The 23,184-nt window shown below is 46.3% G+C and overlaps 3 protein-coding genes and 2 long non-coding RNA genes across 6 annotated transcripts in view; 2 read left to right on the forward strand and 3 right to left on the reverse strand.

Annotated features, from left to right (window-relative positions):
- Positions 1–3,550, reverse strand: part of LOC115249142 (uncharacterized) — a 36,387-nt gene extending 32,837 nt beyond the window's left edge. The window contains exons 1-2 of one of the 2 annotated variants that reach the window (XR_003887825.1): positions 3,505–3,550; positions 2,746–2,811 (exon numbers count right to left, since the gene is read on the reverse strand). This is a non-coding gene — a long non-coding RNA (uncharacterized lncRNA). Of the gene's footprint in view, positions 1–2,745; positions 2,812–3,315 lie in introns of both variants that reach the window. The other variant, XR_003887824.1, reaches the window with a different exon arrangement.
- A 44-nt stretch (positions 3,551–3,594) lies between these two features.
- On the forward strand, positions 3,595–4,924 carry srxn1 (sulfiredoxin 1 homolog (S. cerevisiae)). The gene is made up of 2 exons (XM_011602769.2): positions 3,595–3,889; positions 4,269–4,924. Exons 1-2 carry the CDS (start codon positions 3,653–3,655, stop codon positions 4,476–4,478), a joined length of 447 nt encoding a protein of 148 aa, XP_011601071.1. The 5' UTR covers positions 3,595–3,652; the 3' UTR covers positions 4,479–4,924.
- A 3,318-nt stretch (positions 4,925–8,242) lies between these two features.
- Positions 8,243–9,777, forward strand: tcf15 (transcription factor 15). Its single transcript, XM_003963571.3, has 2 exons — positions 8,243–9,172; positions 9,439–9,777. Exons 1-2 carry the CDS (start codon positions 8,693–8,695, stop codon positions 9,499–9,501), a joined length of 543 nt encoding a protein of 180 aa, XP_003963620.1. The 5' UTR covers positions 8,243–8,692; the 3' UTR covers positions 9,502–9,777.
- Positions 9,778–14,757: 4,980 nt separating this feature from the next.
- Positions 14,758–17,929, reverse strand: LOC115249285 (uncharacterized). The gene is made up of 3 exons (XR_003887980.1): positions 17,654–17,929; positions 17,162–17,400; positions 14,758–15,001 (listed from the first exon to the last, which is right to left on the reverse strand). It is a non-coding gene; the product is annotated as an uncharacterized lncRNA (long non-coding RNA).
- Positions 17,930–18,595: 666 nt separating this feature from the next.
- LOC101063787 (thyrotropin-releasing hormone receptor-like) lies at positions 18,596–21,652 on the reverse strand. The gene is made up of 3 exons (XM_003963572.2): positions 21,401–21,652; positions 20,067–20,876; positions 18,596–19,577 (listed from the first exon to the last, which is right to left on the reverse strand). Exons 2-3 carry the CDS (start codon positions 20,838–20,840, stop codon positions 19,179–19,181), a joined length of 1,173 nt encoding a protein of 390 aa, XP_003963621.1. The 5' UTR covers positions 20,841–20,876; positions 21,401–21,652; the 3' UTR covers positions 18,596–19,178.
- Positions 21,653–23,184: the final 1,532 nt, after the last annotated feature.

The raw sequence follows: 23,184 nt of genomic DNA on the forward strand, positions 1-23,184 counted from the left end.
GCTGCTGCCACATGCGCCGGTGCCAGCCGCTCTCGTGGAGGCACAACTGGACGAAATCGCCACAACGGAGCGTCGATTCTCAGCAGAGCAGGAGGCGGCGCATCGATATTCATGTAAGGTGTCGCTCCGATTTTAGCCTGACCGATGTTCCCACATCAGGTTTAATGGTGAAAGTAAATAACTGGTTTCATTACCAGCCCATTGAGTATAAAATGGGGAGGCGTGCAAAGTCCTTATCAGCCTCAGGTCCTGTTTGTGTTTCTCCCCGCCGATCCGTGAGTAATTTAGGCGGGAAGAGCGGTGGCCTACAAGCGCATTCGAAGCAACTCAGGTAAATTATTGAAGACAACCTGCAGAGACTGCAAATGGCTACGACTCCACCAAGGAAGCGGGGGCATTAATCTATAAATAAAACATTCATTTGACTTAGTCAGATCATAGTTACATATGACATCACCGACGGCCATCAGTCCGAGCCTCAGAAACAGGTTCTGAGTGTATGAATCAGGGGGGGGAAATGATGAAAATGGATCAATTCTGCCTCCCTCTGAGATGAAAGAATAAGAATTAAATCCACTGAACTGAAAAAAACAGGTCAGTTAAAAAAAAAAGAAGTTGATTTGCTGTTTGATTGATGAAGCCGGTTAAATCTGATCAGTTGTGAGTTTTGTTACTTTTTACATATCCAGATATCGCGTGTTGAGACCGAACGCTCGCAAAAGCCGTGGCGTTAAATGAAACGTGACTGAATTTCAGTGTTGTCTTGGCCGCTCAGCTGTGCGGCGGTCACGGTTTAACGTGCACGTCCACTGTCCGAGTGGATCTCCCTGGAGCTGCTGCAGGCCTCTGCTCTGACCCCTCACGTGCATCTTGCGCCATCTGCTGGCCGAGTGTAACCCAACAGCAACGGAAAACAACAAGTCATTATCTGTTGATAATGGTGCCATCAATTCAACTCAGATTCCAACCGACAGCTCCAGGCGGAGAGCATGGGCGGCGTTTGAAACAGCCTTGAAGAGACTCTCCATTTTAGCACAGGCTGACCAAAGTCCATCAACAAGAGGTCGGCGAAACCATCTGTTTCCAGGCAGTCAGGCCAACCGAAGCGTATCTGCCCCTTTAAGAGCTAACAGTGTGTCTTTTTACATTCTTCATCACAGGAGAGATGCTCATTAAAAGCGCCTCCATTCCTCACTGTTTCATCAAGTGGGACTGCCAAGCTCTTTAACTCAGCGTTCTTGATGTTTGCGCTGTTTGTGTAGAACCCATCTGTTTCCTCGTCTCTCTTGGCAGAGGGTCCACCTCAGCCGTATGCTTCCCTGTTTGAAGTCGTGTCAGAATCGCATTTTTATGCATCTAAGATATCCAACTTGTCATCAGCACTGAGGCAAATGTGAAGGAGGGCATTCCTTAAATAGCTCCCTTTTCCACTTCGCGTGTCAGACACGCAGAAACAAGGATGATTTGCAAATGTGGATTTATTCCACTTTAGAGATAAATGTAGAGCTCTAACGGGTTTCTGTGCTGAGGTTTATATTTTACAGCCCAGAAAGCGACAATCTACTTGACTTTTCTGTGGCGAGGTTAAATTAGTGAACTTGCATGTAAACGGAAACAAGGTCCACAACTTAATCCGCATTTAAATAATCTCTTGACGTAAGAGGAAAAATTAAGTTCAAGGCGAGGGGAGTGTGAAAACCGAGGGCAGCTGCAGGAGAACATAATTTAGCAGCTTCAAACATTGACAGCCAGCGGTGAATAATCAACATCGGCCAGCAAATCAATCACACATTTAACCACAAACACTAGGACGCCCGGCGTCGCCAAAGCACGTCATGATTTCAGACACATTCATCGATCACAGCGCGATCGTTTGAAGACCGAGAATCACCGTCGGAATAATTATCACTTTAAAAGCATGTCAATGTGTTAAGAAAGAGAGAAAGCATAAATATAGCTCCCTTCCCTGTCGAGGAGCTGGCAGGTAATTTTCTGCAGCTGCTCTAAGTGTGACAATCCCGCAGGGAGCAGAATCTAATATTAACAGCAAATCATTAAGTGGGAGCTGTTCTTCCGTGACCTGCCGCCGTACCTGTGTGACTAACTCAATCTAAGAAATTGAGATATGTTACGGATTACAACAGAGCTGCGCGGTGACAGCGGCGGGTCGTGCAGAGTGTAGTGGGACGTGAAGAACGCGTCGGTGCCAGAGACGATTTACACGCCCATAGGATTTGGCTGACAGGGTCTCTCGGTGTCGCCTGGTGCCGCTTCCTCCTGGCGTGATGGACAGCAGCAAGAGGACTTGATTTTGATGATATATCGCATTTGAATGCAGCCATGTGCCGCCTTCAGCTACACTGCAAATGTTTATGCAAAGTAAACAAAGTATCTTGATATAAAGTTATTGTTGGACAAATTATTGAACTGTTACGTTGGGGAAAAAAATCAAAGGAAATAGATTTATTGCTCGTTTGTTTCTACAGACTGATCCTACTGTTAATGATTGAATACTATATATAGACCTCCTTTGTGTCCCAACGGCTCCCCGCGTGACCAATTAATCAACATAAGAAAGGCTGCTATTGAAGCTCAAAGTATTTGTAATAATTCAATATAAATGGCCCGGTGCTCCTGTCCAGGAAATCATTTTTAATTGTCTCGTTAGAAGATGCTGCGGGTTGCAGAAAACAAGAGTTTCTGTTCCTGCGCCACTGCCACAGATCTTTGAAGCGCTCCACTTACCTGTGCAAAGCTGTGGGCCCACAAGTCCTTTGTAACCACAGCAACCTGGCTGGCTCTTTGAAATCCCTGCAAAAAATAGAATATCAGTAAGTAGCACTTTGAAGGATGAGGCCTACATCACGCAACTGTCCACAAAACACAGCACTGACCTCATTAAAAACTACAGTCACCAAAGGATTCTTTTCAACTGCAAAAATAATTGCAAGAATGAATTTTAATGAGAAACAGTTTGGCTGTGAAATGAATAAGTTCCCCTACAAAAGGGGTAAAGCTGGTGCTTAGTTCTGCTGTGCACACACGCCATAAAACAATATCTGCACAAGCCTGCATTCAGACAGGTCACGCAACACCCTTAACAACGACTTCAGCTTGACATTTCTTTGCAACGCCCGTAAATAAACAAGTCTATAGAACTCAAGCGTTCAGGGACGGCAGGTGTAAAACAAGCCTCGCGTTGTCTTGAATTGTCTCACAAGGAAATTAAAAAGGAGTGGTATAAAGTGGTCTTAAATTTGTAATTTTTAGATCATTTTCTGCTCGAAATTGAGAACAATTAGGTTGTAAACACACCTTGGAAAGAACTTGACGCTCATTCCGTGGCAAGAAAAGTAATTATTTTAAAATAACATTTCATGGAGAAAAAAATGAATCTTTTTCAACTTTAACTGGCCTAAAAACAAATCTTAAGTATATGGATACTATGGATATTTAGAAGATAAGAACGGCAGCTATGTGCGAGCAACATAAACATTTGTTTACCTGTGGCGAAGCACGTGCTTGTTTATAAATGAACTTTATTTCCTGGGACTTTTGATTGACAGCTCAGGGAACCAATGGAAAGCTGCGCGCGCCTCCCACGCCCAAGCAACACGGAAGTGGACTCGTTCCTGTCAACACCGGTGGTTTAATGTTTGGTTTGTTGCGTGAGCCCGTCACACGGGTGAAGATTAATGTTCTATCCCGTGGACAAACCTCGATAATGTCCACTCAGTCCGGCGCGACGGGAGATAGAAACCACGACAACAGGTCGATCCACTCGGGCAACGTGGAGGAGGTTCACAATGTCCCGATGCAGGTCATCGTCAGGCCGATCCCTCCGGTTCTGGATGAGCAGAAAGTCCAGAGTCTGATGAAGACCATCACGGTAAATAGTGCTAAAATGCTTTAATGATGGTGTTTCATGCAAATCTGCGTCTTTTGTCAGGCACATCCACGCCTATTTGACCTGTTCGTCTATCCTTTTAAACTAAAATAAACACAAAATAATGCATCAGAAGATTCCACAGTATTTACATTTTATTAATTGTTAATAGCAAAATAATGAAACACTAATAAGACCACAAATGCATTTATTTGTTGGTTTAACATACCAGAAACAGCTATTGTTTTTATTTTGTGTTAATAACAGAATAATGAAACACTCTGAAAAGAAAAATCACAGTTTTAGATGATTTATGTATACTTTTCAAGGTTTCACTTTCTAAATGGTTGTATACTGTATATCCGATTTATTGTCCGTGCAGGAGACCGCAGACTTGAGTGTTGTTCCTCCCATTGATGTGCTCTGGATTAAAGGCCGAGAAGGAGGAAATTATTACTACTCATTCGGAGGCTGTCACCGGTTTGCTGCATACCAGAGACTGAACATGCCCACCATTCCTGCCAAACTCATCAGGTCAAACATCTCTGACCTCAGCACCTACCTGGGGGGGTCAACTCCAGATCTGAGGTGATCCAGGAGAATCCCGGGAGTGTTTCTCTGCCAAGACCATTGACACGGTTTGCTCTACTGCAGTTTGGAACTCCTACCAGCAGGTGGCGACATTGTTTAGGGGAGGATTTGTTTCAGTGCGTCTTTTTATGTATCGTTGTGTTCCGTTTGTTAAGCTAATTCACGACTAAATATACTCGTATTTATTAAAATCATAATCACCTACAGCACTTATACTTTTGATGTATAAAGAAATAATAGCTAATACTGTCACACATGTTTATTCTGAGGGGAAAAAAACACGTCAAAGGTGTCAACAAACAACTAATTCACCCAATCAGAGTTTCGACAATTGCTTTTGTAACGTGGCACACCAAAATATATTGTTTTTGTCTGGTATTTCATCAAACCTTTTGGTTTGTTAACCCTATTTATGACACTGGTTAATTAAAGAAATCAAACTTTAAATCTGCTTTGTGTGACTTCCCTGATAAATTCTACTTTATTTCTAATCACCAAAGACAAAACTGAACTGAATCATTGTTTCAAAGAGAATTGTTTTATAATCCAATTATAATCACATCTTCGCGGGTCATTCTAAACTTTAGTCTTGCTTTTACATCAATCACTTTGCTAATGCTTTGATTGGAAATGATAATTGCGGATGATGTGGGGAGGAAAAGGTTAAAGACATTTCTCCAACTGTCAGTGAAGCAAACAGAGAGTCATTGATGAGCTGCAGCTGCACGTCGCTTCCTTCTACCTGCTTCATCTCTGACCATAAAAAAGCTTTATTCCCTCCTTTCATCCCCACTCTTTTCCAGCTAATTGCAGCGCCCCCTTCTGGAACTCGGTTAGAATGCAGGATTGACAGACCTAACATTGGAATAGGTTTAGGCCAGTTTAAAAAGGGAGGAACTGTTGAAAATGTTGTTTTTATTGCTTAGTTTTTATTGCTCAAGGGGGGCTTGAGAGCAGCTAGAGCTCTGGAATCCTTCGGTAGGTTCCAGTTTGAGCCTTTATGAACAGGATGAGCCATTCCAACGAATGCTTTTCAGTTATAACACATTTATCTCTATAGTGGTCTTCTGTAATCTGGACAACTGCTGACAATCCTGCTTTATTGAGCTGTAAAATCCACTGGTGAATGAGCCGTTTCTTGGCTGGACTGGACCTGCCTGTTGACATCTATTATCTGAATCGGGTCGGTTTCCTTCCGCCCGTCACGTAGGAAGGAACTGCAGGTTTTGCAGATTGATGCGGGCCAGCCCAACTGCGCGTCTCGGGTCACCGCGGGGAGGCGAAGCCTGTCTGACATCAGCACCGTCACACAACCGGCACGGGGCGGCCCGACACTGTCCCTTTGTGACCATCAAGGAAGTGGACGGAGACCCGGGGCAGCTTAAACGGAGGAGCCTGGAAGGACTCTAAAGCTCTCCCCTGAATCGTCGCGTGTGAGGAGACTTCCTGTGGCCTGTGCACTGTCTGGAAGTAACCATATCCTCAAAGGTTTTCTGACACGCAACACCGGGATGAAGAAGTCGATTGCACCTGTTCCTCCTGGGAGCATTTTGCATGGGTGGTTCTGCATGCTTTATGTTTTACCAGATTAGGAGGATTAGGGGAAGTAAGAAGAGGAACTTTTTTTCTGGCTGTTTTCAGAAATGGACGGCGGCCACGTCGGTTCTCAGATGCCTTTTGGCAGTTTGCTAAGTTGTCTTGCTCAACGATGACTGAAGTGTTTGAGTAGTTTGAGTAGTTTTGGATGGATCGGAGCGGACGGGATCCAGTTGGCCTTTAACAGGAAGTCAAAAATGTCCCACCTCAAAGGCCCACAATAACCTTTCATAATGGCAGGTTTGGTCGTTTGCATCCTGTGGTTGGGATGAGAGGGGGTCTCTCAACAATACTGAGGCTAAAGTTAAATGATAAAGCATCCAAACAGCCCTGCAGTGCTGAATACTCTTAACATGGGATCAAAGGTGAATATGTGTTGTATTTAAAAAGGATCAGAGACTGGAAGGAGCTAAATCGCTCGTGAACTCCGGCGACAGATCTGCAAAGACCTCATAAACTGAGCTCTTGCCTTCATACAGCCGTCTGGGGTGAAACACAGCTGATAGGGTCTCTGCTGATCCAGATCCACTGTTTGTTCCACTTGGGGAGCAACCAAATCCTCTTGAAGGAATTTGGGTTTAGTTGTTTGAGTCACCGGCGGCTTCTCGCAGCTTCCTATCCGGAATTCCCTCAGACTGCTGTTGGCTGAAGGCGTGTAATTCAGGCCAGATTTGCAATCCGCCCTCTGACCCCTTCCGCTGCATACCCCGGCACACACTGCGCATGCTCGCTGCACTCGTGCGTGGAAGGCTCAGGAGAATGTGCACAAAGGTTTCATTTAATCATTAGAATGAAATAATTTGACCTGCATTATTCTGGATAAGCTGATCGACAAAAAATCCCCCACAAGCACAAGATTTGGCTGCTGAGACTCAAGGGAATGTGCTTAACTTGACTTAAAATCCACACAGGGAGACAACTTATGCTTCAATCTTTGTTTTATGAGTTCAGAAATGTTAAAGAAATAAAAGTTTGTGGTTTTTTCTGGGAGGTTCTAGACGTTGCGGAAGTGGAAGCAGGTTTATCCCACAACTGCCCTTTTTAGTCAATTCTTTTGTCTCCTCGGACGAACGTGATTCGTAATTTAAATTTAAAAAATTAAATTAAATTTAAAGTAATTTTAAAGTAAAGTAAGACGATCGCGCGTTTGATTTTGGGAGCTCTGAGCTTCTCCTGAGAGGAGCCGAGGTAAAAGTACAGCTGTGAGAGCAGGACTGACATCAGAAAGTATTGATATGGAGGTGTTCTTCAGAGACAGCCGTTCATCAAATGTGTTGTTATCTTCCACATGATCTCTTCAGCTTGATTCTTGTTTACGCCTCCTCTCTGGGGAGATGACGCTGGCTTTACTAATTCAATTATTCTCAGCCTTTTGCTACTGCAGATTCCAGGTTTTGGTCCCTGTCCTCCGAGGGACCTCAGAGCTCGTCCAGCAGACAGTTTTGGTGTCTGATGTCTGCTTGTTGATGCAGCTGAGGCGCCCTGAAGTGGTTTACTGTCCTGCCGGATGTGGCAGGAGGGGACTCGCGGCGTGGAGGGAATGAATCGACCATTTGCCGCTGCTGTGTTTTTGTTTCTCTCGGGGAAGCAAGTGAAGAAATTCCTGCCATGCCAGGATCATCTGCTCCGTGTTTATTTACTCACCCTTAACTTTCTCCTGTTGTCTGACCTCAACGGTGGGCCAGCGGCGGCCCAGCGTGGTGACCTCACAGTGGGATTATTTACGTTAGTTTACTGTGTAATGGCCACCCGAAGGTGAACAAGTCACCCCGCAAATAGCTCAGCTTTACACGTCTATTTTCCACTGAAATTTAGGAGGAAAATCAGAGCTGGGTGGATTTTGTGCAGCACTAATAATCAAAAGTCCTATTTAAAGAATTCAGAAAGACTAATCCAGGAACATCAACATTCAGGTATGTGTTTGTTTTTAAACATTTATTTGACCCTTTTAACAAGGTAAACTGAGTTGGGAACAGATGATGACCTGGTCCAGGCAAAAGGAAGAGAATAGTAGATGTCGATACCTGTAAAATAACATAGTAATATAGTAACATAAATCCAGTAAATTGTGGCAGTATATGACAAAAGTTTTACATTCAGAATGTAGAAACAACATAGTAAATACCTTACGCTTACTTATTATTCTGATGCAAGGTCACAGGTTTATCCATTTTCCCTCTATTTAGCAGAAATGTTTGATTTGAACGAGAAAGCAGAAAAAAGTTGTTTTGCAATCATCAGCGGGGGGTCACGTGACCGTCGGCCCGACCAGAACATTTCAAACAAAACGTGCGCTCATGAAACCGGGAGGTTATTTATGAGAGAAAAAAGGGTCAACAGTGTGTAAGTAATGTAGGAAACGATGTGACATTTTTATAAGTTATTTGTTTATGCAAGCTGGAGAAGTTTCTGCTCCTCCCATCCAGCTATAAGAGCCCAGCTGAGCAGGTAGTGGGGGTCCAGAGCGAACTGCCTCCTCCAACCGGGTCAGCTTTATTCCAAACGGGTCCTTCTGTGGTTTGATATTTTTGGGGTTTGCAGAGATGGATCACGCGCCCGTGGCTGCTTTTTCAGTGTAATCCCACAGATGTTTTGGGGTCGGGATTAAGAAACCTCTCGATGATGACTTTCGCCATGTTCCGGCCGGTGGCGACACACTTGATCTACTCGGACCTCACGGTCACGTCAGAGGACGACGAGAACCGCAGCGAGAGCGACGGCAGCTCGGAGCAGAGTTACTGCGGCTCCAGCGAGAAGCGACGGCGGATTTCGCGCACGCTGGAGGGGGAAACGGCGGTGGTGATGAAGCAGAGGAGCGCGGCGAACGCCCGGGAGAGAGGCAGGACCCAGAGCGTCAACACGGCCTTCACCGCCCTCCGGACCCTCATACCCACCGAGCCCGTGGACAGAAAGCTTTCCAAAATCGAAACTCTGCGACTGGCCTCCAGCTACATCTCACATCTGGCCAACGTGCTCCTGCTCGGGGACGGCGGCGCGGAGGAGCAGCCGTGCCTCGGCGCGGTCCATGCGCAGGCGGAGAGCGGCGCGCAGCAGCCGCGGAGCATCTGCACATTCTGCCTGAGCAGCCAGAGAAAAGGGGTAAAAACAAACCAAAAAAGCTCTGCTGTCTATTCTGCTGTTTCATGTTTGCCTCCAGCAACGCTTGTTTTGTCTAAGCACTTTTTGCAGGTTCATTTTTTGCGCCCCGGATTACAGCGGACGCGCTTTAAAATCATTATTATTGTGCACCATTTTCACCAAAAAAACCCTTTAATTTACAACAAGATTAGCAGGTTCCCGTTGATTTTAAAGGTGGAAAAAGAGGCACGTGTTTAGTCTAACTGGGACTTGTCCTTTATTTCCAGATGAAAGATGCTAAAGACTGCTTTAAAATGCGAGGGCTGGCTCCGCTGCGGATGAGACGCTGACAGGAGGCGGCTGAAGGATCCATGATCAACCTGAAAATCCTCAAAGACTTTCTCAGGGACCATGTCAAAGCTGGTGTCACACACGCGCACGCACACACACCCACACATGCTGGATCAGATGATGGAACCAGAGAAGAGACTATTTATACTTGATGTGAGACGTGAGCATAAGACTTTCCGAGATGCAGCGCATTTGTTTGGAACTTATGAAGTTTTTTGTCCTTTTTTTATAGAATTTTTTTTTTTTTTTTTTTTTAATAAACTATATTTTATAACAACAAAACTAAAATGTACACCGCTTTGTCTCTGGACGCGTCATGGTCAGTTTAAACATCAACATTCATTGTGATGTAGAGAAATTTACTGGTAGTGCTGGAAGGTGTCTTATTTCTTTCACACACACACACACACACACGCACACACACACACACACACACACACACACACACACACACACACACACACCACTCTCACTGATATTACTTGCTTGTTCGTGAAGCCACATCACTGGCTCTGGGTGTCTGGTGTCAGTGACTGCTGTATTTTTTTCCAGCTCCCACGATTGGTGTTTTTTGAAGTCTGTTATCGATTAGTCACGGCAAATAGAAGTCCACACTCTGCTCTGAGCCCCCCAACACAGCTGTTGGTGTGTCAGAGGGATAAATCACTGTCGTGGGCCCAAAGGACAGGGCGCGACGGGGTGAGAGGTCAGAGGTGACGTGGAGCACAGACACGAAAGCCTTCCGATGCGTAATCGCAGCAGATGATGCGCCGAGCGAGCCGCTGCCGATCCTTTAGGTAGAAGATCAATCTGGGACGTTGCCGTCCGAGGGGCCGATCCCAGATGGTCAGTTAGCAGGTCGCCACTTGGCCCAAGTGCACATAAACATAAGAAGAGGAAGTTCCCAATTAGTATGGACCAGCGCCGATCACTGACGGCAGTCTAAAACTTTGAGATCGTACACACACACACACACACACACACACACACACACACACACACTGTTTTCGGTCTGATATCTAATCGATATCTGGCTGATTGTGCTGACGGATGTATGAATCACTCCACCGAGAGCCCATTTTTCCTTCTCACAGACGTGCAGATGCTGCAGCTGAGGCTTTGGTCATGTTCCTGTGGAAATTTGCAGACTCCAAAATGGACTCATCCTCAGATTGTAACAGCCTGCGTAACGTCTGTGCAACCTTGAACTTTTAACCGATCACCGGCAGTGAGACGTCATCGTCAACTTCATACACAAAATCACATTTACTGCCTTTCATGGGCTTAATTTTTTCTTGGAAAATGCAGGTTTTTCACATCCTAAATTTCTGTGTTTGCAAAGGAACTGATTATGGGCTGGAAAATAAAGGTCACGCCTTTTACGTCCCTGAAAAGCTCCCCAGGGTAGAGCTGAAAAACAAGGACAACAGTGCAGACGATTCCCAGTGATACGTCTCAGCGCTTTGGAGCCTGTAATATTCGATTATACTCAATAAAACGTGACTCTAAAAGCCAAGCAAACCCTCAACAGCTCGGAAATCCAGCAGAAAGCCAAATAATCACTGTGAGATTTTGCTAGTTCTTGAGAAAAGTGGCGTCTCAGAAAGCAGCTCGGAGCCTGCAGGGCCCTCCAATCAGTGCCGATGGGTCCAACAGTCAGATCAGACGGTTCCTGTCCAGGACTAAAACAGACACTCTTTAACATGACAGCAGCGGAGCTCCCCGGTGGCTCGGGAGGGCTGCACGGAAAGTAAATTTTGAGGCAGTTAAAGGTGCACGCCGGAGGTCCCAGCACCCCTCTGCACCCTCCCTCTATCCCCCACCTGCTCTATCAGGCTAATTGGAATTTGCTGTGCTGAGTCTGATGTGTTCAGGACCCAGGCCTCCTCAAATGGCTCCCCAAGGCTCCCTCATGGCAGGAAGATGTCATGGAGGCACAGGAAGGGAAGAGAGCACACCCCCGACCTCTCCGAGGAACTCTCATTGCGACGGGCTTTGGGTCAGCGCCAGTCCTGACATCATCCGGCGCTGGGACCCAGATGTACAGCTCTCCTGTGGTGCCTTTCAGACCAGGGTTTTCAGCAAAGTCGGAAGGAAGAGGTTGTTTCTTTTCTCTCTCTCGCTCTTTTTAAAAAAAAAAAAAAAAAGATGACAGGTAACAAATTAATGGAGGAGATCAGAGGAGACGAAGAAGAAGGGAAAAGATCTGCTGAACATCTCAGCCAGCTCGGAACATCACCTGAGGACCCCTGCAAAGGTTTCCTGTGCTCCCCCTCTTCATCTGTTGGCTGCGGACTCTCCGTTTTTTCCGGCTTCAACCTTCATAGATAAATATCTAGATTTTTACATTAAGGTTAGGCGGTCCAGCCCTTTTCTCGGATCCTCAGAGGTCCTAATTGGAATATCTGCTCAGTTGGAGTGCTTTGTTTGCTCAGTATTTCCACCCAGAAATAACGTCAGTAACCTTGTTAGTTTGGAGAGATAAAGAGGCAGACTGCTGTTTTATTGTCCTTAATGACAAATGTGTTTGTCCGTCAGGCTTGTTTGTTCAGAAGCTGTTGCAGTGGAGCGACTTTCTGTCGTCATTTAGCGTTGTTTTGGTTGATCAAAGCAAACTGCGGAAGAGGAAGCAGCTACGGCTAAGAAACATGAACAATGTTTCCCTGAAAACGTCTTTGCAGATTCAACACAAATCACCGCTCTGACAGCTCAGACGATTTGTTGTCTCACCAAACGGAGCTAAAATAGGTGATCCAGAAACAGGAAGGATGTAAAGCCCCCCCACAGCATCATTTGGAGGTCCCAGGTGGGTGCTTACCTCCAGGATTTTGTAGCCATGCCAGAGAGCACTTGTTGGAAACAACCCTGCACATGGTAATATTTTAATAGATTTGATTGCCGCAGTCTGTTTCAGCATGTTTTTAACAGTCACTGACGGGGACGTGGCCCCTTTCTCCACCTGCGTGTCAACAATATTAATGGTTCTGAGTCACTTTGTGACTTAAGACTGACTTCCCATTTGCAAGAACAAGCGGGAGGAGGAAGTCTGTCTGCCTGGACTGTCAAAAGGAGCTTCTGTTGGGGGGAAAAAGCATGTCTGAGTCGCAGGTTTGGTCTCCTCAAACACACACAAGGACAATTGTTTTCATGTGGCGGAGAGTTTGGCAGGGTCTTCAGATGCAGGGAGGATTACGGGGGGCTGTACAGTGAAAAGGATGGGCGGGTGAGGAGAGCTGGCAGGAGGAAATCCCACAGAAGAAATTAGGGAACAATACAAACGGTCGTATAACAAAGCCGTGTTCCGCTGCAGACTCGGACAATCAAGCAGCGGCATTCAGCAGCAGGCCGCCAAACCCAGAGGCAGAGGTGACCGTGGACGCACAGAGCAGCTCTGCCTCCTTAATCAAACAAGCAAACAGGCACTGTCACGCAGCTGCATGCAACCCGAGCCAGTCCCGCATGAGCTCAGAGCTGCACGATGTTGACTCAAAGCAGGGAGCCACATACGCAGTGTTAGTATGAAAAGTTCCCAGCACTTTAAACTGGGAAATACACAAATGTGCAGAGCTCTCACGCAACTATTCTCCTGTCTCTCGCACCATTACAACGGGACCCTCCGCACCTGACTTTTTAAGGAATGGGGGGTGGAAATCTGAATTTATTAGGTGTTATGCGCAAGACACACCCACCTCTTATTAACTGGTGAAGTCTAACCCTGTAAACTGCAAGAGCCTGTGGCAGGAACCGGGTTTGCTACATCCTCAAAAAGACAAAAAACCTCATATCCACTCGCCCCCCCGAAAAAGTTCCACCTCTACCCACGTTCAATTTTTCAAATAATACAACTAAAAAAAAGTGTTACATCTTGTTGCATTTTTCCAAAGTAAATGATATTGACACAATCGGCCAGCAGGGGGCCCCCGAGATAAGCTCCTCTGGTCAATATCTGCTCTTTATCATCGTTTATAAACCAGGACATTTATGTCTCTGACACTTGATTCCCACGTCGATCACTCATCAGGACTCCACACAGGATCAGAACAAACCTGCAGCAGCTCTGATTAGTTCTGCTTCGTTCATTTAAGCAACAGGTCCGGTAAACATGTAAACAAACAAACAAAAAGGTCGGAGGTTGCTGCTGTGGCATGTTGGTGCTGCTCTGCTCGGCCACAGAGCGGTATTTCTGTCAAACCCTAGTAAAAATGCACACGCTTCATGGGAAAGTCTCCGCGTACAGGACCTCAGGGAGTGAACGGCGGAACCATTGGGATGTTTCGTTTCAGCAAACAGAGCAAACAGTCAGAGGATTTCCTCAATCAGGGGCGAAGGAGTGTGCGGTGAACAACCTCGCTGACAGAAACATGGAGACCTCGGCTAACAGCTGGCTGTGCTAACAACCTCTGGGAGTTTCTCTGGCCTGCAACACCCTCCAACTGCTGCGCGCTCTGCCAGAAGCAAACGCAGACACGTACGTGCACACGTCACGCTCGCACCTTCGGGCAAGCGCGGGTGACCCCTTCGTGTAGCTGTGGAACCCTGTAGAACCCTGCAGAACCCCCCCCCCTGTGTTCGATTGAGACGCTCTCGACGCATCTGTGGCGGCGAAAAAGTGAGAGGTATTTCAGAAATGTGTCGTGAGCGCCGCGTCCCGACGCGGAGACCATAAATCTGGAACCGTTCACAGCTGCAGTCACACACACACACACACACACACACACACACACACACACACACACACACACACACACACACACACACACACACACACACAGAATCCTCACTTCCACTCATGATCTGTGGAGAAATCAGTGCATTTCTGCATCCCTGTGCCGACTGTGCCAGCTGCTGCTGAATGAGGCATTGTTTCACGCAGATGGTGGAATCCAAAGACCTCTCTTCCCTTTTCCATCAAGCCAAGTCCGCTATTAATAACCATATATCGACCTCCTTTGTCAACAAGAGCAACACCTACAAATAATCCGCTCGACTGCGGACAATGGGGAGTTCCCTGCGATGAAAACAACAGGATGAGCTAACATCACAGCATGAGTGTGTGTGTGTGTGTGTGTGTGTGTGTGTGTGTGTGTGTGATCATTTCCAAACAATGTGAAAAATGTTACATTTGCCGAGGTAAGTTTGGATCATTCCGTGTGTATTTGTTCAGCTGCGGGTCATAATTTCAGCAAAAGAAAAAGAGTTTTTCCACCTCTAACTGCAAAACAAAACAGCATTTTAACCCTTTTCTGTGTATTTTTGAAGCCTTTTATTAGCACAATGAACCCGCTTTGTTGTGCTTTGTTGCAATAAAACCAAAATCTGGAGCACATCTGGATCATTTCTGCACAGATGTTAACAGGTGCCAACATTTTCAACAAGAGCCAGCGGGTCCCTCAGAGGCGTCTCCTCACAGGGGGGAGCCCTGCTCGGAGGCTGTTGGCCTTTATGTGTGACCGCTGGGCCCTTTTCCGGGTGGGTTTTCTCCAGATACTCCGGGCTCTCCTGCAAACCAAACATATCAGGTTAAAGTTTAGTCAGTAAAAAATCTGGAGTTTGTTTTTCTGTTTAAGATGACAGGTAACAAATTATTGGGGGAGACGAGGAATCGGAGGAATGCAATCAGGTTTTCTTGTGTTCAGGGGTCACCTGTGATACGTAACCTGGGAAAAATCGACAATATTCGCCCTAAAATGGAAACTTCTACATTGTTTGTACGACTGCTATTAAAAGTAAACATCAGTATTCTGTCATTTCACATTTCACTCTGTCAGGAACCTACTTTCATATCAGACGAGCACCAACCACAGCGGCGGCGTGTAGAGGGTCACATGACACGCACGCATCATGTCACGAAGGTGAGCCTGGCCTTTACTGTGCTTGTCAATGTGTTTATTAGAAGTTGGAGTCAAACAGTCCTTTTCTGTGTACTTTCAAAGCTCCACAAGGACAAAAAGAGACACCAAGGAGGAACACAGTCTGATGCTCTTCAACGTTTGGGAAGGAAGACAGTCTGATGCTCTTCAAAGTTTAAGGAGGAACACAGTCTGATGCTCTTCAACGTTTAAGGAGGAACACAGTCTGATGCTCTTCAACGTTTAAGGAGGAACACAGTCTGATGCTCTTCAACGTTTAAGGAGGAACACAGTCTGATGCTCTTCTACGTTTGGGAAGGAACACAGTCTGATGCTCTTCAACGTTTAAGGAGGAACACAGTCTGATGCTCTTCAACGTTTGGGAAGGAACACAGTCTGATGCTCTTCAACGTTTAAGGAGGAACACAGTCTGATGCTCTTCAAAGTTTAAGGAGGAACACAGTCTGATGCTCTTCAACGTTTAAGGAGGAACACAGTCTGATGCTCTTCAACGTTTAAGGAGGAACACAGTCTGATGCTCTTCAAAGTTTAAGGAGGAAGACAGTCTGATGCTCTTCTACGTTTGGGAAGGAACACAGTCTGATGCTCTTCAACGTTTAAGGAGGAACACAGTCTGATGCTCTTCAACGTTTAAGGAGGAAGACAGTCTGATGCTCTTCAACGTTTGGGGAGGAACACAGTCTGATGCTCTTCAAAGTTTAAGGAGGAAGACAGTCTGATGCTCTTCAACGTTTAAGGAGGAACACAGTCTGATGCTCTTCAACGTTTGGGGAGGAACACAGTCTGATGCTCTTCAACGTTTGGGGAGGAACACAGTCTGATGCTCTTCAACGTTTGGGGAGGAACACAGTCTGATGCTCTTCAACGTTTGGGGAGGAACACAGTCTGATGCTCTTCTATGTTTAAGGAGGAACACAGTCTGATGCTCTTCTATGTTTAAGGAGGAACACAGTCTGATGCTCTTCTATGTTTAAGGAGGAACACAGTCTGATGCTCTTCAACGTTTAAGGAGGAACACAGTCTGATGCTCTTCAAAGTTTAAGGAGGAAGACAGTCTGATGCTCTTCAACGTTTAAGGAGGAACACAGTCTGATGCTCTTCAACATTTAAGGAGGAACACAGTCTGATGCTCTTCAACGTTTAAGGAGGAACACAGTCTGATGCTCTTCAACGACTCCTAAAGACTCTACGAATGTTTGGAGGTGGAAACCTGAATATCAGAGTGGAGCTGCTGGTTAATGGAGCTTCTGGCATTTCTTCACGCTTCTCTACAAATATTCAGGTTCACTTTCAGTCGCGGAACAAAATGAGAAATTAAAAATCAGATGGCAGAACTGTAACATCATGCACTGGAGATTAGCTGCTGTGATCCACCCCCTCCTCCTCTTCCTCTTCCACCTCCCCTTCCTCCTCGTCCTCTCCCTCCTCTTTCTCCTCCACCTCCTCCTCTTCCACCTCCTCTCCGTCCTCTTCCTCCTCCACATCCTCCACCTCCACCTCCTCCTCCTTTCCTCTTCCACCTCCACCTCCTCCTCTTCCACCTCCTCCTCCTCCACCTCCTCCTCCTCTTCCTCTTCCACCTCCTCCTCTCCCTCCACCTTCTCCACCTCCTCCTCTTCCACCTCCTCCTCTCCCTCCACCTTCTCCACCTCCTCCTCTTCCACCTCCTCTCCCTCCTCCTCCTCCACCTCCTCCTCGCCCCCCCCCCCCCCCCCCCCCCCCCCCCCCCCCCCCCCCCACCTGAGGTGTCACGACCAACTTGTTGAGGTGCACATCACCTCCTACTGACCTGGAGTGTTTACACAGTTTGACAGGACCAACTGTTCTGAACACAGGAGACGTGAGCGATGTGATGGAAACGTCCTCATGTTTCTTCCCTTTTTAAAACTGAATTTGATCTTTTTCAGCAGTTGAACACGTTTCCGCTCTTCTCCCAGCAGGCGTCGCTCTGCTGCTCCTGTCCTCACGGGTGCTGCCATGAGCTCCGCCACCGTTTCAAAGCTCCTGGCAGAGAAGCTATGGAGGAATCTAAAAAATAAAACAAGGTCAGACATTGGGGAGAAAAGGTCACCTGATCCTCAGTTGCACATTCACGGTGCAGCGACAGGAAATGGCTACTCAGGCCACGCCTCTCCAGCCCTTTCATAACAGCAACATCAGATCTGAAAGCCATAAAACTGACTCTGCCTTTATCCATCCAGTCTGTTTCTGTGGCCGCATCATGTGTTTAACTCAGTTCTGAACAACCTTGAACACATCAGACCACCCAGGCCTCCCTCACCTGTCCAAGCCCACAGCTTTCGTCTCTGATGATTGTTTCTAAGGACTCCTGGCTTCTGCTTTGACTCGATGTCCAGAATGAGCCGGCAGCGCCCTCTGCTGGTGGGCTACAGCAACAAAATGAGCTCTGACTTCCCCAGAATCTAGCTCAACCAGTTCTTTAAAGACAAAGATCTCCTCAAACACATTTGTCAGGTTGAATTGGGTCATTTTATGACGTTCACCCTCCCAACTCCTCAGTTGTCGACAACCTCACGACCTTTCATTTTTCAGATGAAACTGTCGTGGCTGAACTTCTTCACCGTGCTTCAGGTTCCTTCTCGTCAGTTTTAAAAGCCTCCGCTGTCGTCAGGGGAGAAGAAGAAGAAAAGCGGAGATGTTTTAAAAGCCCAGATGAGCCGTCGGCTCCATTTAGAACCCATTCAGACACGTGCACGTGGTTCTTCTGTGTATGATTCTGCCTGCTCCTGTGTTTCTGAAAGCTTCTTTTGAACAGAAATCCACCAGTAGATGTGCTTTAAAATCAATTTCTACCTTTTTATATAGGTTGCACTGCCACGAATGGGCAACCCACTATTTTTTAAATTTCATTTACTGATTATTTTCATTTCTTTAATCAACAGAAACTCTTGTGTTGAAATCATCTGCACTTGATCGCCTTTAGAAGCTCCAGAGAAACTTAAATCATTGCATATCAAGCTGCAATTTAGGTGCTTTTAATGCATAGAACAGAATATTGTGTATGAAGTAGATTAGAAAACACTTGTTCAGGTGCTGAGAGGAAAAAGTATTTTTATTTAAACACTAATTTATTTAGATTCAAGGCATGATTGTCCAGATGAGCTGGTTGGTGAATGTGTTGAGTTTTGATGACGATCCTGAATGAAAAGACACTTAATACTGTCAAATACGAGAGATGGGATGAAAAACAGTCAGCTCAGTTGATTGTATAGTGTTTTAGTGAATGCTCGATACAAAAATGGAATCAAATAAATGCAGATTTTGTCATTATTTTGAGAATTCACACATGGTTAAACTGCAGTAAAAACTTACACCACATGAACATCCGACATGTGATTAAAAACACACGGTTAGCCGTTTTATCTGTATTTACATGATACATTTGAATTTGGTGAGTTGTATGTGTGTTGTCTGAATATGATGATGGACAAGCTAATCTAAAGCTGTAGGTTAACAGAGTCGAAGATGGCAGAAACAGAATGCGTGCTTGTTCTTTAGCATTCTAGCGCGCTAATATTTGCCAAGCAAAGCACACAATGTCCATCTGATGTTGAAAATGTCATCACGTTTGTCACAGTTCTATTGTCAGGAAGGATGTCAACATGTGCAGCTCGGAGGAGTCTTGTCTAGCACATTATTTACACAGGAGTCATGATGGACCGGTCCAACGATTAGCACAACACGGATACCATCAATAAACAGCACCAGAGCACATCTGTCATCGCTCTGCTTAAACATTCAATTGATTTCTGCAAATGTTTGATCAAGCTGAACAAAAGTCTGGATTAGGAACAAATGAAAGTGCTCCTGTCCTCATCGGCTACGGTGACCCTTTCGGTTATTTGTCCGCTGACTTCCTCCTGCTCCGTCACGGGTTCGTTGCTTTCACGGGAGGAGTCCTTGATCACGCTGTAATACATCGGCACCCGGAATTCTGCCACCTTCTCCTCGTGCTGCCAGTCGCACTTGCAGAAGTTTTGGAACGCCCCCCGAAACTTCTGAGACATGAGGTTGTAGATGATGGGGTTGATGGCGCTGTTGGTGTAGATGCACATCCGACAGAAGAGCAGGAACCAGGTGTTGTGGTACGGCGGGTTGAGGAAGGAGTTGACCACCACCAGCGTTCGGTAAGGCAGCCAGAGCAGGGCGAAGAGGACGACCACGACCAACAACATCTTTGTGATCTGTGGGACGGACACAGGAGCAACAAGTGCGCATTAATCTGGAGTTTCATTTCTACTAAACCATCAAAAAGAGCTGTTGGCTCACTCAGGCGACACCAAACTTCCTGATATTAGTACACTAACATGCTGTAGTTGCCATCAGAGCAAGTCTGTCCACCTTTAATCAGTCACATTAGTCTGCGTGTCAAGTTTAGGCCTCTGCTCAATGCTAATGTGTTAATAATGGAGCAGAGAGGCTAGTGCTCATTTTGGTGATTTCAACCTTGAAAAACAATATATATACATATATATATATTCATAGTGTTGCTGAATATTGTAGCTAGTATCCATGGAGACCACACCAGATCCATCAATAATTCAGAAATGCTTCCGTCTGGACCAGTATAAACTGGAACCGTTGTCACATCTGCAATGAGCTTTCATTAAAATGATGCAGGCTTTTACTGTATAGTGAGCATTAAATACCACAAAGCTCCTGTTTCCTGGTACCTGCTTCCTTGCAAAGATTGCCCCTTTGTTGCCCCTGTTGGTGCTGCTGGTGTGACCCTGGTGGACGGAGCCTCCCCCCTCTCTGTCGCTGAGGTGCGAGGGCAGAGGGCTCATGAATAAAATCCTGGCGATGAGCCCGTAAAGCACGGTGGCCACGGTGAGCGGGATCACATAGAACAAGGTAAAATCCAGGAAATAGATGGGCATGTAGAGACTCCTGGACACCCGGTAGCCACAGGTGACCACGACGCCGTTGGTGTAGACGGTCTCATCGGTGTCCACCAAGAACAACCACATAATGCAGTAGAGTGAGGTGAAGACCCAGACCCCCGCGATGATCCTCTTGGCCCTGGAAACGGTGCATAAGAACTGGGCCTTGATGGAGTGACAGATGGCGATGTAGCGTTCGATGGTGAAGGCCGTGATGGAGCAGGACGACACGTTGATGCCCAGATACTGAAGGTAGGTGATGCACAAGCATCCCGTGTATCCGTATATCCAGAAGGCCACCACGTCTGAGATGTTGGGCAGCCCCGCCGCCACCAGCACGATGAGGTCGGCAGCAGCCAGGCTGACCAGGTAGCAGTTGGTGGGCGTCACCATGTGTTTGGTGCGCAGCACCACCAGCACCACCATGATGTTCCCACCAATCCCCACCACGCAGATGAGGACGGTCAGGAATATGGTTACGACCTGCTGCTCGAGAGGGTTCAGAGGCATTTCTGTCAAATTCCCCACCTGAGCCACGCGCTGGAAGGCTGTCGTGTGCTCCATGGTGTTCCAGTCCCGGGGTCACAGTTCAGCTGCTCTCTGAGGGATGCAAAAAGTCTGAAGTAAGGAATAATTAAAGAACCAACTGGAGGAGGACAGACGGGAGCAATTAAAGAGTGCGTCTCTTAAACTGCTCAGGAAATCTTCCTTTGTTACATTCTGGGACGTGAGTTGCTGCGTTTATATGACAGCACATTCATCCCCTCTTTCCCAGTACAGCCAGTAAATGCCCCTGACTGGCCCACTGTAAATGGATCCCTCCTGGATGACTAACTTTGGCCTCTTCATCACATTAAAAACAGCCTTTTTCACTTTCCAATGGTGAAACTTACAGTATTTCGGAGGACTTCTCTTTAGCAAGTTAGCTCTATGATTTAATATTTAAATGCATTTATTGCTGTGGTTTACAGTCCTTTATTATCAATTGGAGTAAATTTGCTTTGGTGTCATGGTAACGGCTGAGAAGAGAATCAAAACAGGAGCAGCTTTCTCAGAAAAGCTCCCTCTCAGTTATCTGGAGGGGAAAAGGTGCCGAAGAGTAAATGACTGTTGTCAAGTCCTACCTTAATGTTGCAGCGCGCGCTCTGACATGACAGCAGCGCTCAGGTGTGACCAGCTGACTGCTCAACGCTCCTCAGAGCCGCTCTCCTCCTCCACACATCCCTCTCTCTCTCTTTCCTTCCCTCGCTCTGCCTCAGTAGGTTCCCAGTTCACTCCTCCTTCTCTCCACATCCCACCATTTAAAGACCAGCGAGCACAGAAAAATCAGTGTCGCCTCCCAGTTCAGCCTGGAATGTCAGGCCGGCTCCTGTGGCTGTAATCTCAAGAAGAAGAGAGGAGAACGAAGGGCTGTTCCAGACTTCCGCAGCACTGAGAGGACTCAGACGTGAAGAACTAACAGTTCCTGAGAGCCAAAGAGAAACAGAGCTGAGATAAGCAGCCCAGCACTGATAACAGCAGCTCACTGCTCTCAAACTGGTGCTTTTAAACCTCTAAAAGCTCTTCAAACCCCCCCAGATAGAGAACCATCAGCACCGGCGCTAACCAACGACAGGTGTTTGACTTTGGTTCCAGGTCGGAACATTCACACTTCCTCCGGTGAACTGACAGGCTTGAACAAATAGAATTCATTGATCAGCGGCGGCCTGCTGCCTGGGAACACGCCACATGTTCCAGGCTCATCATGCTAAACCTGCTCCCATCTACAGACATGGGGACACGCTGGGACCTGAGACTGGGACCAGTATTTGGCCTTTTAGCAGGAATCTTTTAGAGAGGATTAAAACCGCTCTTGCAACAACTCGGCCTGCCATTAGCAGGAACCCCCCCCCCCCCACACACACACACACACGGAGGTCCTGCTCAAGGGTTCTTCCTGTTACGGAGGAGTTTGTCCTGTTGGTCCGGGGTTCTTCCTGGGTTGTGAGTTTCTACTTGTTCTGTGTGTCATTTGTGCTGCTGTGTTTTCCACCTGAATTTTAAGGATCTAGTTTGTAGAACTCATTTTTCTATGAGCAGCTGGTGGAGCTGAAGACACAATAAAGCCGTCGGGGTGAAGCTGGAGACCTGATGAGAAACACGGCAGGAGGCTTCCTGGAGGAAGTGAGTCCTTCACAAAAGTGGCTGAAATGAAGATGATCATCTGTGGTAAAGAGCCAGGGTGCATTTAAGAGACTAAAAACAAAATAAATGCCTGTCTATTCAGGTTTGTACTGTTTTACTCAGCATAACAGGGTGAATGATCCTCATTGTGATGAACACACCGACCGCATCCAGACGAATGAAAAATGATCAGCAAACGAGGGGGAAATGATGTTTGTATTGAGAGAAAAGGCTCAAGAAGCTGAGTCAGTAGCTTCACACAGGCTGGAAGCTTGAAAAAAGCCAAGATTAAAATAGGATGAAGTCTTTTCTATTATTACACTCTGACAATGTCTCAAAATAAAACTGCAAAGCCTTTTGGGAGTTTATTTTTAAAGTAGGTCAATGTATAACAAAATATTGCAAAAAACGCTAAAGAACAAGCAGCAACACATACTTACAAGAGTGTTATGAAAAAAGAAATGTTTATGTGAATATTAATTTCTTCGCGGCGCTACAGCGACCTCTTGTGGTTTCTACGATGAATGACACACGACAGCACGCTGAGGGCCTTTAATTTGATTTTTCGTGAAACTTGAATTTCCTCGAGTTTTGCTCGAGAAGAAAACAAAAGTGACAATTGGAAGAGAGATTACTGATTTATTTGTTGCCTTTCATGAGTAAAGATGGGCTGAAAAGCTGATTATTTACTCCCGCTCATGCAGGATCAGTCACATACATTTTAAAATAAAGCAATTAATTTTTC

The sequence above is a fragment of the Takifugu rubripes genome, chromosome 3 (genome assembly GCF_901000725.2).
Source record: "Takifugu rubripes chromosome 3, fTakRub1.2, whole genome shotgun sequence".
NCBI lineage: Eukaryota > Metazoa > Chordata > Actinopteri > Tetraodontiformes > Tetraodontidae > Takifugu > Takifugu rubripes.